At 38.5% G+C, this 15821-nt stretch overlaps 1 protein-coding gene across 1 annotated transcript in view; it reads right to left on the bottom strand.

Moving 5' to 3' along the window:
* Positions 1 to 5736: 5736 nt before the first annotated feature.
* OSBP (oxysterol binding protein) overlaps positions 5737 to 15821 on the bottom strand; it is a 32294-nt gene continuing 22209 nt past the window's right edge. The window contains exons 10-14 of the mRNA XM_081275353.1: positions 11688 to 11791; positions 9231 to 9326; positions 7994 to 8175; positions 7004 to 7224; positions 5737 to 6926 (exon numbers count right to left, since the gene is read on the bottom strand). Coding sequence (XP_081131479.1) covers positions 6784 to 6926; positions 7004 to 7224; positions 7994 to 8175; positions 9231 to 9326; positions 11688 to 11791 — 746 coding nt within the window. The 3' untranslated portion in view covers positions 5737 to 6783. The remainder of the gene's footprint in view (positions 6927 to 7003; positions 7225 to 7993; positions 8176 to 9230; positions 9327 to 11687; positions 11792 to 15821) is intronic.

Here is a 15821-nt window from a genome sequence, read left to right on the forward strand (position 1 = left end):
CCACTGGGATTACAGATGTGCACCACCACACCTGGCCCAAATAGTACATTTAAAACCTAATCTGATCACTTACTTGTCTATGATTTTGGGCAAGTCGGTTCCTTTGTGTTCATATTATAGATATAGTTGTGTTAATAACCACATAGTTCAATTAGCATATGTGTATAATTATACTAACCCTAGCCCTAATTTACTCACAATCTTTGTAAATGAGGTCCAGGTATTATATTTACATTTTAACTTGGGCAAGTGACTTTTAGTCTGCACTTTCTCCCAGTCTCTCAGTGCTCACAAATATAGCTACCACTTGTAATATCCAATATTTTTTGTTATTATTTGACATCTATACAGGCACCTCCAACAAAGCATATCCAAAAATGAACCTACATTCCCCTTTCAACTTATTTATCTTACTATCAACTTCCATCTAAGTTTCCTAAGTTAGAAAATTACAAATTCCCTTCTCCTTCTTCTACTTTCCATTCATAATCACACCCAAGTGTTATTTATTCCATCTCACTATTTCTGGAATCTACTTCTTTTTCTCTTCCTATCCTCTCCTCCTCTAAATTGTTTTTCCTACCTATAACTCATTCTTGACACTGGAACCCAACATCCTGCTTAAAAATTCTCCCTTACTGGGCTGGAGTATAGCTTAGGTGGTAGGGAACCTGTCTAGCATGTGAGATGGGCCCTGGGTTTAATTCCTAGCACTGCAGGAAAAGGACAAGAGGAAAAACTCTTCACTGTCTCTCTGGTTAAAACCAAAAACTTAGGTTATGTAGGTTCTTCAACAGCTGTCTTCACCTTCTCTAGTATCATATCTTCTTGACTCTAAATTATAGCTGTTCTGGCTGTCGTGATGCTTTTTGTGACCTTACTCTTCAGTTTTAGTCATGCAAGATTTTCCACCTTGTCTTTCCCCAAGCCCGTTTAACCCACAACCATTAGCTCACATTTTCTGTTTTCAAAAGCTCTGACCCTTTGGGCTAGGGTTGTAGCTTAGTGGTTGAGCACTTGCCTCACAGGAGTGAGGCATTGAGTTTGATGCTCAGCAACACATAAAATAAATTAAAAAACAAAGATTAAAAAAAAAAAAAAAAAGCTCTGGTCAGTCTCTCTTCTCCCTCCAGGCTAGTTGCCCCTCTGTAGGACTTTTTATACCACTTACCAAAAATAGATTGCAACTGCCTGTTAGGTTACCTAAGTTTTTTTCTTGCCATTTATATCTCCAGTCTATGTTATAGAACAGGCTGGAGTAAATGTGGAATGAATGAGTGAATGAAAAAAGGAAAAAAAATTCTAGTCAGATCCCAGGACCAACTGGGTGACTTCAAAAATCACCTGGTCAACCTCTGTAAAGTTATTTGTAGATTCTTAGCTCTTTAGTTTCTTTTGCAAATCAAAACTACTCTAAGATGTCATCTCACTCCAGTCAGAATGGCTGCTATTATGAAGACAAACAACAATAAGTATTGGCGAGAATGTGGGGGGAAAGATACATTCGTACATTGCTGGTGGGACTGCAAATTGGTGCAGCCAATATGGAAAGCAGTATGGAGATTCCTTGGAAAACTGGGAATGGAACCACCATTTGACCCAGCTATCCCTCTTCTTGGTCTATACCTCAAAGACTTAAAAACAGCATACTACAGGAACACAGCCACATCAATGTTTACAGCAGCACAATTCACAATAGCTAAACTGTGGAGCCATCCTAGATGCCCTTCAGTGGATGAATGGATAAAAAAAAAAAAAAAGTGTGGCATATATACACAATGGAATTTTACTCAGCAATAAAAGAGAATAAAATCATGGCATTTGCAGGTAAATGCATGGTGTTGGAGAAGATAATGTTAAGTGAAGTTAGCCAATCCCAAAAAACCAAATGCGGAATGTTTTCTCTAATATAAAGAGGCTGACTCATAATGGGGGGGGAGGGGGAGATGGGAGGAACAGATGAATTCTAGATAGAGCAGAGGGGTGGGAGGGAAAAGGAGGGGGCAGAGGGTTAGCAAGGATGGTGGAATGTGATAGACATATCCAAAATATATGTATGAAGACACGAATTGGTGTCAACATACTTTACATACAGCCAGAGATATGAAAAATTGTACTGTATATGTGTAATAAGAATTGTAATGCATTTCACTGTCATTTATTTTTAAAAAATCAATAAAAAAATAAAGATAACACATCTGGCTATCTTGCTTTCTTCCCCTGAAGTATCAATACCAAGCAAAGAAAAGGTACTTGCAAAGACAATTGGGAAGTGTAAAAGTCAATTTGAATTGCCAATTTGATTGGATTAAGAGATTACAATGATTAAAGGGATTATGGGTGTGTCAATGGGGGTGTGTCTAAAAATGATTGGCATGTGGGATAGCCAACTGAAATGGAGACTCTCCCTAAGCATGGTCAGCACTGACCAATAGGATGATGGCTTGGATGGAATAAAAATCAGAAGAACAAAGCAGCAGCAGCAGCAGATGCAAGCTAGATTCTTCTTGAATGGGTTCTTGAATACTGCTGTCATGGTCTGAGGATATGGAATTCTCACTTCTTTACTCTTCCAAAGCAGATAGTGATTCTCCAGAAGGCTTAGGTCTCAGGCTAGTGGTAGGACGGTTGATCCCTCTTTTTCTTGGGCTTCAGCCTCTTGGACTGTTTAGCTACTGGTTCTCCCAGCTCTCCAGCCTGCAGACAGCCATTGTGGATTACCCAGTTCCTGGTCTGTAAGCCAACCTACTAAGCCCCTTTTTATGATTATACTTCCTGTTCATTCTGTTCCTCTAGAGAACCCTAATACAGGAAGAAAGCCTGAGAATTTAACTACAGTTCAATTTATGAGCTTTGTAAGGGAAAGCTGTGTAAAGCTTGGAATTCTTCCCACTGGTTAGGGTAGAGTATGGGGCAAAAGCTTTATACAATTTTTAAGCTTTTAGAAGCAAGTTCTATATTTTGATAACAATCTTAAGAATTTCACAAAATATATACATCTATAGCAAACACAGTCCAAAGAGTTTTCTACACCTTTTAGGACTGTACTGTAGGTTGTTTCTAAATTATGTTGCTGAATGTAGAGCATATCCTTGAAATATACAGATTTAACATTTTTTGTAGGGTTTCACAAGTACCTGATCAGTGTAATAATTTATAATTTTCATGACTCATAATTTTGAATCGTAACCAAGAAAGGAAGACCCCAGGGTCCACATCACAACATATAATCACATTAAAGTTCTCAAGGAGGGATCATTAAATGTTTTGTTTGCCTCGTGTGGAAAATTATATCTCACAGTGGTATTCAAGTTTGCAGGATGTAGTTCTCATAAGGTTAAGCATCTACTGCAGTGGTTTTTAGCTTATGAGAAAACTTTACTGAAATTTAACATCCAGTCCTGCAATAAAAGTTAGGCAAATTGGGAAGGCAGGTAGCCTTTCCAAGAACCAGGCAAGAAAAAATATTTCCTAACATAGCTAATTTTGTGGACAGGAGAGCATTGAAAAACCCAGGGTCCTGAAGGCTAAATTCCAAGGATGCTCTTTTCTTCAGATGGAGCCTTAAAAGAAACCGTACTATCCTCATTAATAAGTTTCTGAAAAGAGACGTGCATTTCAGCATGATGTGATGTCTATAATCTGGGAAGAAAGCTCTTAATTTGAGCTGCCTTCCAATCCAGTTTCTCTCAAGAGCACAGGGTTGTAAGGTCACAAACCTGCACTAAGCACACCCTCCTTTGAATTCTAACACTGCAACTAACCAATCAGCTATATGGTCTTGAAGAAATTTGCTTAAATTAGTGCCTTTCTACATCTTAAAACTATTTGTGGCCAGGCATACTGGCGCATGCCTATAATCCCAACAGTTTGGAAGGCTGAAGCAGGAGTATCATGAGTTCAAAACCAGCCTCAGCAATTCAGCAAGCAAGGCCCTAAGCAACTTGGCAAGACCATGTCTCAAAATAAAATATAGAAAAGGCTGGAGATATAGTTCAGTGGTTAAGTGCCTCTGGGTTCAATCCCTGCCCCCCCCCCCAAAAAAAAAGACAAAAAACTGTAATCCTGGGAATATTCAGGTCCCCATATAGGCAGATGCTCAGTGAGCATAGGTCTCCTTTCAAGCTCTCTCTAGGCCCCTAGGTTACTTTGCCTATCTCCCCATCTGAACATGAACTTTGGAGAGAATGTGAACATCATCACTTTTCTGAGGTCTTCAAATCAAAACTCACAAAGCAGAAGCTGAATCCCTATATGAAATGGCTAAGAATATGAGAATCTAACTGGGGAAGATAAATTAAATTCATCAGGAAATTTTTTATTTTTTGAGGCAAAATAGGTCCAGAATAAAAAACACTAGCAATGAATCCCTTCACCAAGTCAGGATGCTCCTAAATATATCACATTGGAGGGCTATTAAAACTGCTTTTCTGCTCATGGACCCTCCAAAGTGGTGCTTAATAGTTGAAATGTTTGTTTGTTTGTTTGTTTGTTTTAAACAAAGACCAGGGCTCCAGGGTTCCCAGGTTCCCAAGCAGGACAAAGCACCATCAACCAGTTCTCCCACTGTCCACCTCCAATTCCTGACTCATAGGAGCAGAAGCAAATCAGACAAACAATATGGCTTTTAAAAAAATTATTTAATTTAGTACTTTTTTTTTGGAAAAAAAGCAATAAGGCAAAAAAACTGAAAATATATATAGTTTTGTTTCATTTTCACGTGACTTTATTCCACCTGAAGGACTCTAAGCTGCTTCCATTAGCAGGAATCTGGGGATCAATTCAGAAATGTAGTGCAGATGGTAAAGGAGGAAAAGGGGGATAAAGCAGGACTTTAGCTGGGGAATTCACACTCTATCCAAAGCCCCAGATGAAGTTCCTGCTTCCATGGGCCTCCTTGGAAGAAGCCCCGGCATAACCTCTGGCTTGTGCTGGGAAAAGCATTCTTAGAAAGGAGGACACTCCTCCAGCGGTCAGTCCACTCCTCTCTCATGTCTATCACAGCAAGGAGGGATGGTGGGGAAGGATTAAAGTACTAATTAATTTACCCATAAAATCCAATTTCCCGGAGGGATGGCTTCCTCTGGAATGATATTTCCCCCCAGGACCCACACTGGCTGAGGCTCAGCAGTTAAGGAACAAAAACAAAAAACACTAACAAAAAGCATACAAGGAAGGCACCTCAATTTGTGATCCTCAACCAAGGGTGGGTTCCCCAGGGGAGATTACTGAACAAGACAACTGAAACAAATATAGAACATACAATAAGAAGGAAGCCAGGTCCCAACAGGCTCAGTTCTCTGATCCACCCCACTTGACAGTGCTTTTAGCCCGCATCCCTAGGAAGAAAGTTCTTTTGGGATTTAGCCTATGTGCTGGACAGAGGCAGGAGTAAATAGGAAATTACCCTCCTGATTTTCTACCCATACTCTTCCTAACAAAAGACAGAAAAGAGGCAGGAAAGAGATTAGGATTTCATTTTCAAGAGTCGGGTAATTAGGAGAGCAGAGTTCAGACTGCAGTGGGCACCCCAAGATACAAACCATGGTCAGAGTCCCTGTTCTGTAACTGCTAGACGTGATCCTTCCTGCTCAGGTTTCAAATCTGCCTCTAGAAGATGGAAGTAAAGGAGTGCTAATACACACCAGCTCATGTCCAAGAGAGTCCCAGGGAGACAAGTGATATTAAAAACCAAGATTCTTAATGGGAAGGAGGAAAGTCAAACAAAAAATTAGATTTTCTCTACATATATATAATATACAGATATTTAACACATTATTCCAGAGGTGGCTCCAGTCCATGGGGCTTGAGAGATGGTGAAAACTTTTGTTCCAGATTAACTTCTCTCAAATTCTGAAGTTTATCAGAAGGGGACAGGCAATGTTTTGCTCCAGACTGGGGCACAGGCCCAAATTGGTATTATGCCAGGAGAGAGAAGCTAGAAAGGCAATGAAGGATGGGGGCGAGGAGGAACCGGGAAGGTAAAAGTGGCTAGCAGTCTTTTTCCATCCTGCCTGTGTTCTCAGAAGTTCTGTGCCTGAGGAAGTCCGTAAAACCCCTTTTCGAGGATAATGCGACTCTTAACAACCACCACATGGCCTCCAGTTGCTGCCAAAGAAGACGGAGAACAGCAGACGGGTGTTTCATGTGAGTGAAGATAGAAACTTCCAAGAATGTAACTGAATATTCCAGCCCTACAGAACAATCACTCTTGCAGGTGTTCTAATACCTCAGTTATCTATGCACGATGCCCCATTAAACCAACGTTGTATGAACACCTTTCACAATGTTAGACCTAAGCTCCACTGCAATCACTCTCGATGTCTCTGCTGGTTAAGTCTTATATGTGTTTCTTTTTAAAGGAACTTTAAAATCAGTTCTTGCCTGAACAGCACCAAAATGCTCATGAATCACAATTTTACGCAGATCTTGGCTGAGCAGGATACTACAAGGGGAGGGTGAATGACATCACCTTAAATGGGGCAGAGGGAGGAAGAAGAGCCAAGAACACTTGACTTTGTAGAAGTGGAATAACACTAACTTTCAGCCACTAAACCTCTCCCTTACAAGGTATCTAGTACATCGATTTCAGCATCAATCAGCTAAGGCAACCAGCCAATCACCACCACTGGTGTCTGCTTCTGGTGATTGATTTGGAAAAAATGATTGGTTAAGACAGACAAACTTGAGGAAAGCACTTGGTAAGAGTCACAACTGCCAGCTTTCCTGCACATCCTCTGTCCTCTTCTCCATTTGATCCGCTTCCTTTGTGTTACTGGTGCTTCAAAAAATGTCTGGGCATGAGTTCCAGTCCTGCTTTTCTTTGCACTCCCAATATTCACCCCTATAAATATGGGTCAACTCCTTGGTCACAGGGTCCTTCTTCCGCTCAAACCACAGTGCCTTATAAGGATCATATGGCGTGCCTAAAAGAAAGAAAAGCACAAATTGAGCTGACACTCTCTATGCATCAAGAAATGTAAGTAGAAGGCAAGTTCGCTACCATCTTCTGTGGCTTTCATAGCTTCTGCTTCTCTCTTTTTTCTGGAAAGTCTTTGTTTTTCCTCCAGGCGCTGCTTTTCAGCATTGGCTTCATCCCAGCGCCCATTTTCCATCAGTCTCTGGTCAGGCCGTAACCGGCTGTCTGTGGGTGCAGTGCCGCCTTCCCAGGCATTGAGAGTCAGAGCCAGCTCTGAAAAGTAGTACATATTTTCTGCATTCTTCCTAAGGGTAAAGAATGAGAGAAAGGAAGGGTAACGCCAGAGCCCAGAACTTAGTGAAGGAGCAGAAAGACTGATCCACAAATGGAAAAAAATCTAGCACCATGTCAGGAACCCCTAATGAAGAGAGCCAAACTGGATCATTCCTGTCCTCACCCCCCACCCCCAGCATCACTCAATTCAATAGTCATCTGGGACTACACTGCTCTCAGTTAAAATGATCTACATTTGTTAGGAAGAATGAAATATTCTACTTAATGAAATTCCTCATTTCTATTCCTTTGTTTCCCTTTTAACCTCTTTCTGGGATAATCTTGGCTGTTACTATAGACTGAATGGATTAGATGGTGATAGGAGACAAATGGTCTCCACCTTGTTCCCAAGTCCTGTGCACTGTCTTAGGGATTTTTATATTGCTCCTGCATTTCAGGCTAAATTGTTAATAGGTAGTAAGCACCTTTCTCCTCTAGCTGCTCTTACATTGTCTGCTCTAAATTGTAGAAAATATCCTTCTGAATTGCATTCCAATGGATCTTTGGGAAGGCCAAACATTTTTTCACAGATGTGATTTGGTTAGTTAGAATTTTCTTGGGACAAGGCATGCTGTAACTCAAATCACATAGTGACAACTTTCTGATAATCTCTCCAAGGCTCCAACTTCCCTGGCTGAATCCCTCACATATTGAGTTGTGAAGGCAGGCAGAAATACCTTCAGTACTGCTTCACAGTCAAGGCTAAAGTAGTACTTGGGCAGCTTGCACACTGATACTCACGGTAAAGGATTCCTTTTCCACAGCATGACCCTGCTTTCCTCTGCTTCATGGACTCTCTGGCGAGCATCACCCCCATTTTCCCCAACAGCCGGCTGTATTTTGAAACAATCCATTTTCTCATCCCAAGTCCCCACAAGGGCAAAATGAACTTTTCCCGATGGATCTGTCACTTCCCCTGTCACCTGCAAGGGTGGAGAGCAGGGCTTTGGAGCAGAGTATTCACTGTGAGGTAGCTTAACTGACTAATCCAGAAACCAAAGTCAGAGGGAAATACTGGTTAAGTCCTGGTATGACAAACATGATGGAGTCATCCAGATATCTTTGTTATATTATTTTTTGAAATAACTGAGCCATGGCTTAGGGGTTTCATTATCACTGTTATAGAGGGATTTCTGATGCAATCATAAATAGAAAAAGTATCTGACTAGTGGTCAGAATTATATTTTGGAGAAAATAGAGACAATCACAAATAAATCCCCAGCTACTGTTCACTCTCACAAAAACTCACAGCACAATTTCTCTATGGTGTTAACACAAAATTCCCCCTAAAACTCTCACAAGGGTCAAACTGTCCACACTCTCTTCCTATAATTCTTTTATTAGTCCCTCCTTTGTGTTTTCATTCTGAGTCTCTCTTCAATCTCGACTTTTACTTCCTCATTGGTCTGAGAAGAAATTGGTTCATCAATGAAACATAGTCCCTTTTCCTGCTTTATCCTTTATCTCTATTTATTTATTCATTTATTTATTCATTTTTGTAGTTGTAGATGGACAGTATGCCTTTATTTAATTTATTTTTGGGCTGGGGATGTGGCTCAAGCGGTAGCGCGCTCGCCTGGCATGCGTGCGACCGGGGTTCGATCCTCAGCACCACATACCAACAAAGATGTTGTGTCCGCCAAGAACTAAAAAATAAATATTGAAAATTCTCTCTCTCTCTCTCTCTCTCTCTCTCTCTCTCTCTCTCTCTCTCTCCTCTCTCACTCTCTCTTTAAAAAAAAAAAAAGAAGAATCCTGTTTAAAAAAAAAAAAATAATAATTTATTTTTATTTGGTGCTAAGGTTTGAACTCAGTGCCTCACACATTAGCTAGGCAAGTGCTTGGCCACTGAGCTACAGCCCCAGCCCTACTTTTTTTGAATCACCATTTTTGACACACACACACACACAGACACCACACCAGTCCACAGGAGTAGGCTCTCTAAGTAAAAAAAAAATTGAATTCCACTTTCCCTTACCTTTCTTGCTACATCCCGAGAGAAGTAGCTATAAGGAACAAATTTAAGATTACACTTGTCTCCCGTCTTGTGATTTATAATGTCAATTTCACCAGACTGTAAAATGAAAAGTCATGGATTAGTTAAATAATGACTGGATAACTTGAATATCTGCCAAACCCCTTATCTCATTGTTAGAGTTTGTAAACAAGTCTGGATGGCGCCTGGCAAAATGCCAGAGGGAGTGGTTTGTGAAGTAACGCCAGCGAGCCATTAAGTGTGGAGATTCCTTATTGGTTGACTGATGTATTTAGTTTATGTTAATTAGATAAGCTGTGTGGAATGTATAAATACCGTTCCTGTCCTACAATAAACGGCTTCCACTCCTGCTGTATCAACGTACACAAGTTGTTCGTCACCCCCCCCCCCCCCCCCCCCCCCGTTTAGTTAGCTGCAGCCAGACTGCGGCATCTCATAATTCTTTATTCTTTCTTTTGTGGTATTGGGTTAAGATTAAACCCAGGGCCTCAGACATGCTAGACAAGTTCTCCACCACTGAGCTATATCCCTAGCCATAATTAGTTCATCAGCTAATTATTTTTGCAGTGCCAGGGATCAAACCCAGGGCCTCATGTCTGCCAGGCAAGCACTCTACCATTAAGCCACAACTCCAGCTCTCTTTATTCTTCAGTCTTAAATTCTAGCACTTCTTTGCTTAAAATTCAGATCTAAGCCAAACTTGGTGATGTTATGGAATCCCTTTGTAGCCTTGGTAATTCCAGATTGGGATCAAGACCAAGTGACCATTTGTTTTGTTTTGTGTGTTACATGTTAGGTATCATAATTTGACCTTCTGCACACACACTGAAATTCATATAAAATTTATCTTTCCAAATCAATTCTTCCTTCACTTTGCAAGCTTTTCAGCTTAAATCAAAGCGCTCTAGGGACTGGGGATGTAGCTCAAGCGGTAGCGTGCTCGCTTGGCATAAGTGCGGCCCGGGTTCGATCCTCAGCACCACATACCAACAAAGATGTTGTGTCCACTGAGAACTAAAAAATAAATATTAAAAATTCTCTCTCCTCTCTCTTAAAAAAAAAAAAAGCGCTCTACTTAGTTTTAAGGTTTTATATATATGGCAGGCCTTTCTACACTTTATTTCATTTTTCCCTTCTTTCTATCTTTTAGAAAGAGTCATTTTAATTCCTATATGTACAATGAAGCCCCTGCACCCTGTTTTTTTTTTTTTTTTTTTTTGCTACTAGGGATTGAACTAAGGGCATTTAAACATTGAGCCACATCCCCAGCCTATTTTATTACTTTTTATTTTTAGACAGGTGTTACTAAGTCACTCAGAGCCTCACTAAGTTGCTGAGGCTGGCTTTGAACTTGTAATCTTCCTGCCTCAGACTCCCAAGTAACTGGGTTTACAGGTGTGCACTACCACACTCAGAAAGTGAAGCCCTTCTTGACTGCTCAGAAGATAGTATTTCTTCTTTTTTTTTTAAATGTTTTTTAAAGAGAGAGAGAAAGAGAGAGAGAGAGAGAGAGAGAGAGAGAGAGAGAGAGAATTTTTTAATATTTATTTTTTAGTTTTCAGCGGACACAACATCTTTGCTTGTATGTGGTGCTGAGGATCGAACCCGGGCCGCACGCATGCCAGGCGAGCGCGCTACCGCTTGAGCCACATCCCCAGCCCAGTATTTCTTCTTTTCTGATTTACTACAACCACTGTTCTAAGAACAAACTAACAATTAATTAAATATTATCTTAGTACGCCTCTTGTACTAGTGTTTTGTTTTGTTTTTACAGTGCCAAGAAGCATTCTACCCCTGAGTATATCCCCTTCACCTTTTTATATCTTATTTTGAGACAGCTCCTCACTAATTTGCCAAGGTCAGCCTCAAATTTACAATCTTCCCGCCTTAGCCTCTTGAGTAGCTGGGATTGCAGGCATGTACCCCAGAACCCGACTTGTACTTGTGTTATTCTGTTGCATATTTTTCAATCTATACTTTGTCACATATCTTCAATGATGCAGTAACTCCTAGAGGAACATCTCATCTGACTTTGTAACCCCAGTACCTAGCATACTGCTTGGCAATAAATATTTCATAAAAGTGTTTATTATGTTTATTATTTTCTTGTATCCTTCATAGTCCCCAACATAGTTCTAGTCATCATTGATGAGTATTAAAACACATGTAATCTCAGTTGCTTGAAGGCTAAGGCAGGAGGATTCAATGTTTGAGGCTAGTCTCAGCAACTTAGCAAGGCCCTAAACAACTTAGCGAACCCCTATCTCAAAATAAAAAAACAAAAAGGGCTGGGGATGTGGTGCAGAGGTTAAGCACCCCTTGATTCAATCCCCAGTACCAAGAGAGAAAAAGAAACGACAATAACTAAACACTGCAGAGATAAAAACCTAAATAAGTGTTCTCCTATACTTCAGAAGTATTCTGGGTACCTTTGCTCACCTGATCTATCCACAGCTTGCCCACAATAATGTTGTGCACTGTTGTAGTAACTTTTTTCCAAGTGTAGTGATGCCCAGTTGCATGGAAAATACAGTGGATGGTACCTACAGGAAAAGATGTACATAAATTAAGCCAAATATTAGAAAAATAACACCATGTAGACTAGAAATAATAATGGATGGACGTCTTTCTATTGATATGGCTTACTTTAAAAAGAGAACAATTAATCAAAAAAGGACTTGTAACCTTCTTAAATGTTGGAAGCATTGATTGAAATGAACTTTTTCACTTGATTTTTAAATATATGATAAAATGTAAGTGATGACAAACACTGACAACAAATACATCTTAGTTAGGGAGCTACATTTTACAGTACCAACAGCAAAATTTACAGGAACAAGTCAAATATGCCATAATGTGACCAAAAAAAAAAAAAAAAAAAAAAAAAAAGGAAAGAAAGAAAGAAAAAAAAAAAAAGAGGATTCCATTGTGGGAAAATTGCATTGGTTGTCAGTATTGGGGGCCAGGCTCTGATTCAAGTCTAGCTGTGGACCTTAAATGAACCATTTATCTAAGGGCCTGAATATTAAAAGTGGAGGAGTAAATATAGCAGGACTTTGGAATTAGAACTGAATTCAGTCCTGGCTCTACTACTCATTAGATGTGTGATTCTATGTTATACAGTAAAGAATTTGTCTGATCATTATTCCTGGGAAGGAATCTTTCAACCCCTGTAACTTCTTAAAGGATGGGAGTGAACATGATAGTTTATGCTAATGAGGTGATTCATGCTGGCCCCCACATAGCTAATGCTAATGAGATAACTCTGATGAGGGCAAGCCAGGCCAGGAAGATCAACCAAGTGATTAGGGAGTTGGGGTCTTAAGTCATCTGTTATCAACCCAACTTCCTGACCTCCCCCTATAACCACTAATGAAAACAACATGTTAGTAGTGGTTTAGGCAAGCCCTTTTTTTGTACTAAAGATTCAAGTAGCCTTGGTAGTTGGCCAGTGAGGATTACAATAGCATCATGAGAATGAAACAGCAGCAACCCTGCTGACAGCATAGCCACTCTGTGCTATACTCTCCTCATACATTATCTCATTTAGCCTCCACCATATTGGCTCTACTTATATATGTCCAAAATCTCTTGATCATTCCCTCACTCTATGATGCCCCTATTATCCTGATACCAAAGTCAGACAAAGATATCACAAGAAAAGAAAAACAATGTCCCTTATGAAAAATGATGCAAAATCCTCAACAAAATACTAGGAAACCAAATTTAGCAGCATATTAAAATGATTACATGCCATGACCAAGGGGAATTTATTCCTGGAACGCAAGGATGGCTCAACACATGAAAATCAGTCAATATAATAGCATCACATTAACAGAATGAAAGGAAAAGAACCTAGATGGTAATCTCAATTGATGCAGAAAAAGCATTTGACAAACTTCCAACACTTTCTATGATTAAAAACATTCAAAAAACTAGGAATGAAACAAAAGTACCTCAATATAACAAAAGCCAAATACAAAACCCCCAGGAAAAATATCATATCCAATGGCGAAACACTGAAAGATTTTCCTTTGATTAGGAACAAAGCAAAGACATCTGCTTTTACCACTTCTACTCAACATACTAGTTGTTCTAGCCAAAGCACTTACGTAGGAAAAAGAAATAAAAGGCAAAGTGGAGAGAAAGAGGTAAATTATCTCCTTTAACAAATGATATGATCTCATATATAGAAATAGTTACTAAGATTCCACAAACGCACACAAAATAACTGTTTGAAATAGTGAATAATTTAGCAAAGAAAAAGGTTACACAGTAAACACATGCAAATCAATTGTATTTCTTTTTTGTTTAAATTTATATATATATATATATATATATATATATATATATATATATATATTTAGTTATAGATGGACACAATAACTTTATTTATTTATATTTATGTGGTGCTGAGGAACAAACCCAGGGCCTCACACATGCTAGGTGAGCACTCTTTCCACAGAGCCACAACCCTGGCCGATCAATTGCATTTCTATATACTAATAATGAATAATATCAAAGACTCTTATGGACTCAATTATAATAGCATCAAAAAATAAAATACTTAGGAATTAATCAATGAAGTAAAAACTACAAAACATTGCTCAAAAAAATTAAAGACAACAAACGGAAGCACATTCCATAATCATAGATTGGAAGACTTTATATTGTTAAGATGTCAATACTATTCAATGTAATCTACAGATTCAATACAATCCCTATAAAAATATATAATATATATTATATATATATACATTTATATATATATATATATGTGTGTGTGTGTGTGTGTGTGTGTGTGTGTGTGTGTATGTGTGTGTGTGTGTGTGTATGTGTGTCCCCATCCTGGGGATTGAATTCAGTGGCACTTTACTACTGGTTACAACCCCAAACATTTTTATTTTTGAGACAGGGTCTTTCTAAATTGCCATGACTGTTCTAGAACAGTATCCTGAGTCACTGGGACAGGAATGTACCACCATGCCTGGCTCTAAAAACATATCCTAAACTTCACATGGAATCTCAAGGGATCCTGAATAGCTAAACTAATCTTACAAAGAGGAAAAAAAAAAAAAAAAAAACTGGAAAACTCATACTTCCTGTCTTTGAACTTATTGCAAAGCTACCATAATCAAAACTGTGTGGTACTGGCATAAAGAGAAACAAATAAACCTGTGGAACAGAATTAACGAAAGCCCAGAAATAAACCTTTGTGTATTCACTCAAATAATTTTTGACTAGGATATCAACATCATTGAAAGGGGGAAAGAATAACCTTTTTAACAAATAGACCTGGGAAAAATCTAGATATCCAATGTGCTAAAGAATGAAGTTGAACTTTTTCTTAATAATAAATACTTTAAATATATAGATAAATATATATTTTACACACACACACACACACACACACACACACACACACTTGAAATGGATCAAAAGCCTACATGTAAGACCTCAAACTATAAAACTCAGAATAAAATAGAGGGCAAAAGCTTCATGGCATTGGATAGGCAATAATTTCTTGAATGACACTAAAGACACAAGCAACAATAAAACACACAGACAAAAATGAACTTGCTAAATTTTTTCAAACAATGTGTGCTGGGGCTGGGATTGTGGCTCAGCAGTAGAGCACTCGCCTCGCACGTGCAAGACCCTGGGTTCAATCCTCAGCACCACATAAAAATAAATAAGTGAAATAAAGGTATTTTGTACAATTACAACTAAAAAATATAAATAAAAAAATGTTGTGCATCAGAGGATATCAACTAAAGAGAAGCCACAGCATGGAAGAAAATATTTACAAATCATATTTCTGATACATAATTTGTATTCAGAATAGAGAGAACTTCTAACCCCCCCCCAAAAAAATTAACAACTCAATTAAAAAAATGGACAAAGAAAACAAATTTTTTTAAAATGGGCAAAAGACTTAAATAGACATTTCTCCAAAACACACAAATGGTCAGCACATGAAAAGGTACTCAACATCTCTATTAAACCAGACCACAATACAACCAGAGAAATGAAAAGTTGTGCTGCAATTGTGTACAATGAATCAAAATGCATTATGATGTCATATAAACCTAATTAAAATTTAAAAAAATGAACTGCAGTTTACATAAAGTTTAATATTTCTATCTTTTACTATGAACGTATGCAATATATAGGCATGCTGAGATACTGTTTTATTACTTACTCTTTCGCTTTTAAATTTGTATCAAAAGCATTTACATATTTGCCAGGCTAACAAGAATAAAAACAACCTGAAATCTATAGAGTGAAGAAAAAGAAAAAACTAAACCACAGTGAGATACCACCTTACACCCATTAGGATGACTAATATGAAATAAATAACTGGTGGCAAGGTTATGGAGTAATTGGCCTGAGTGTACACTATTGATGGGAATTTAAAATGGTATTGTCACTATAAAAATAGAATTGGCACTTGATCCAGCAATTCTACTTTTAAGAATGTAATCCAAAGATTGAAAGCAGGATCTCAAAGTGATATTTGTGTACCTATGTTCATAGCAACATTATTTATTTATTTATTTTTAATTCTTTTTT

This window comes from Spermophilus citellus (genome assembly GCF_964194105.1).
Source record: "Spermophilus citellus genome assembly, chromosome: 2".
NCBI classification, from domain to species: Eukaryota; Metazoa; Chordata; class Mammalia; order Rodentia; family Sciuridae; genus Spermophilus; species Spermophilus citellus.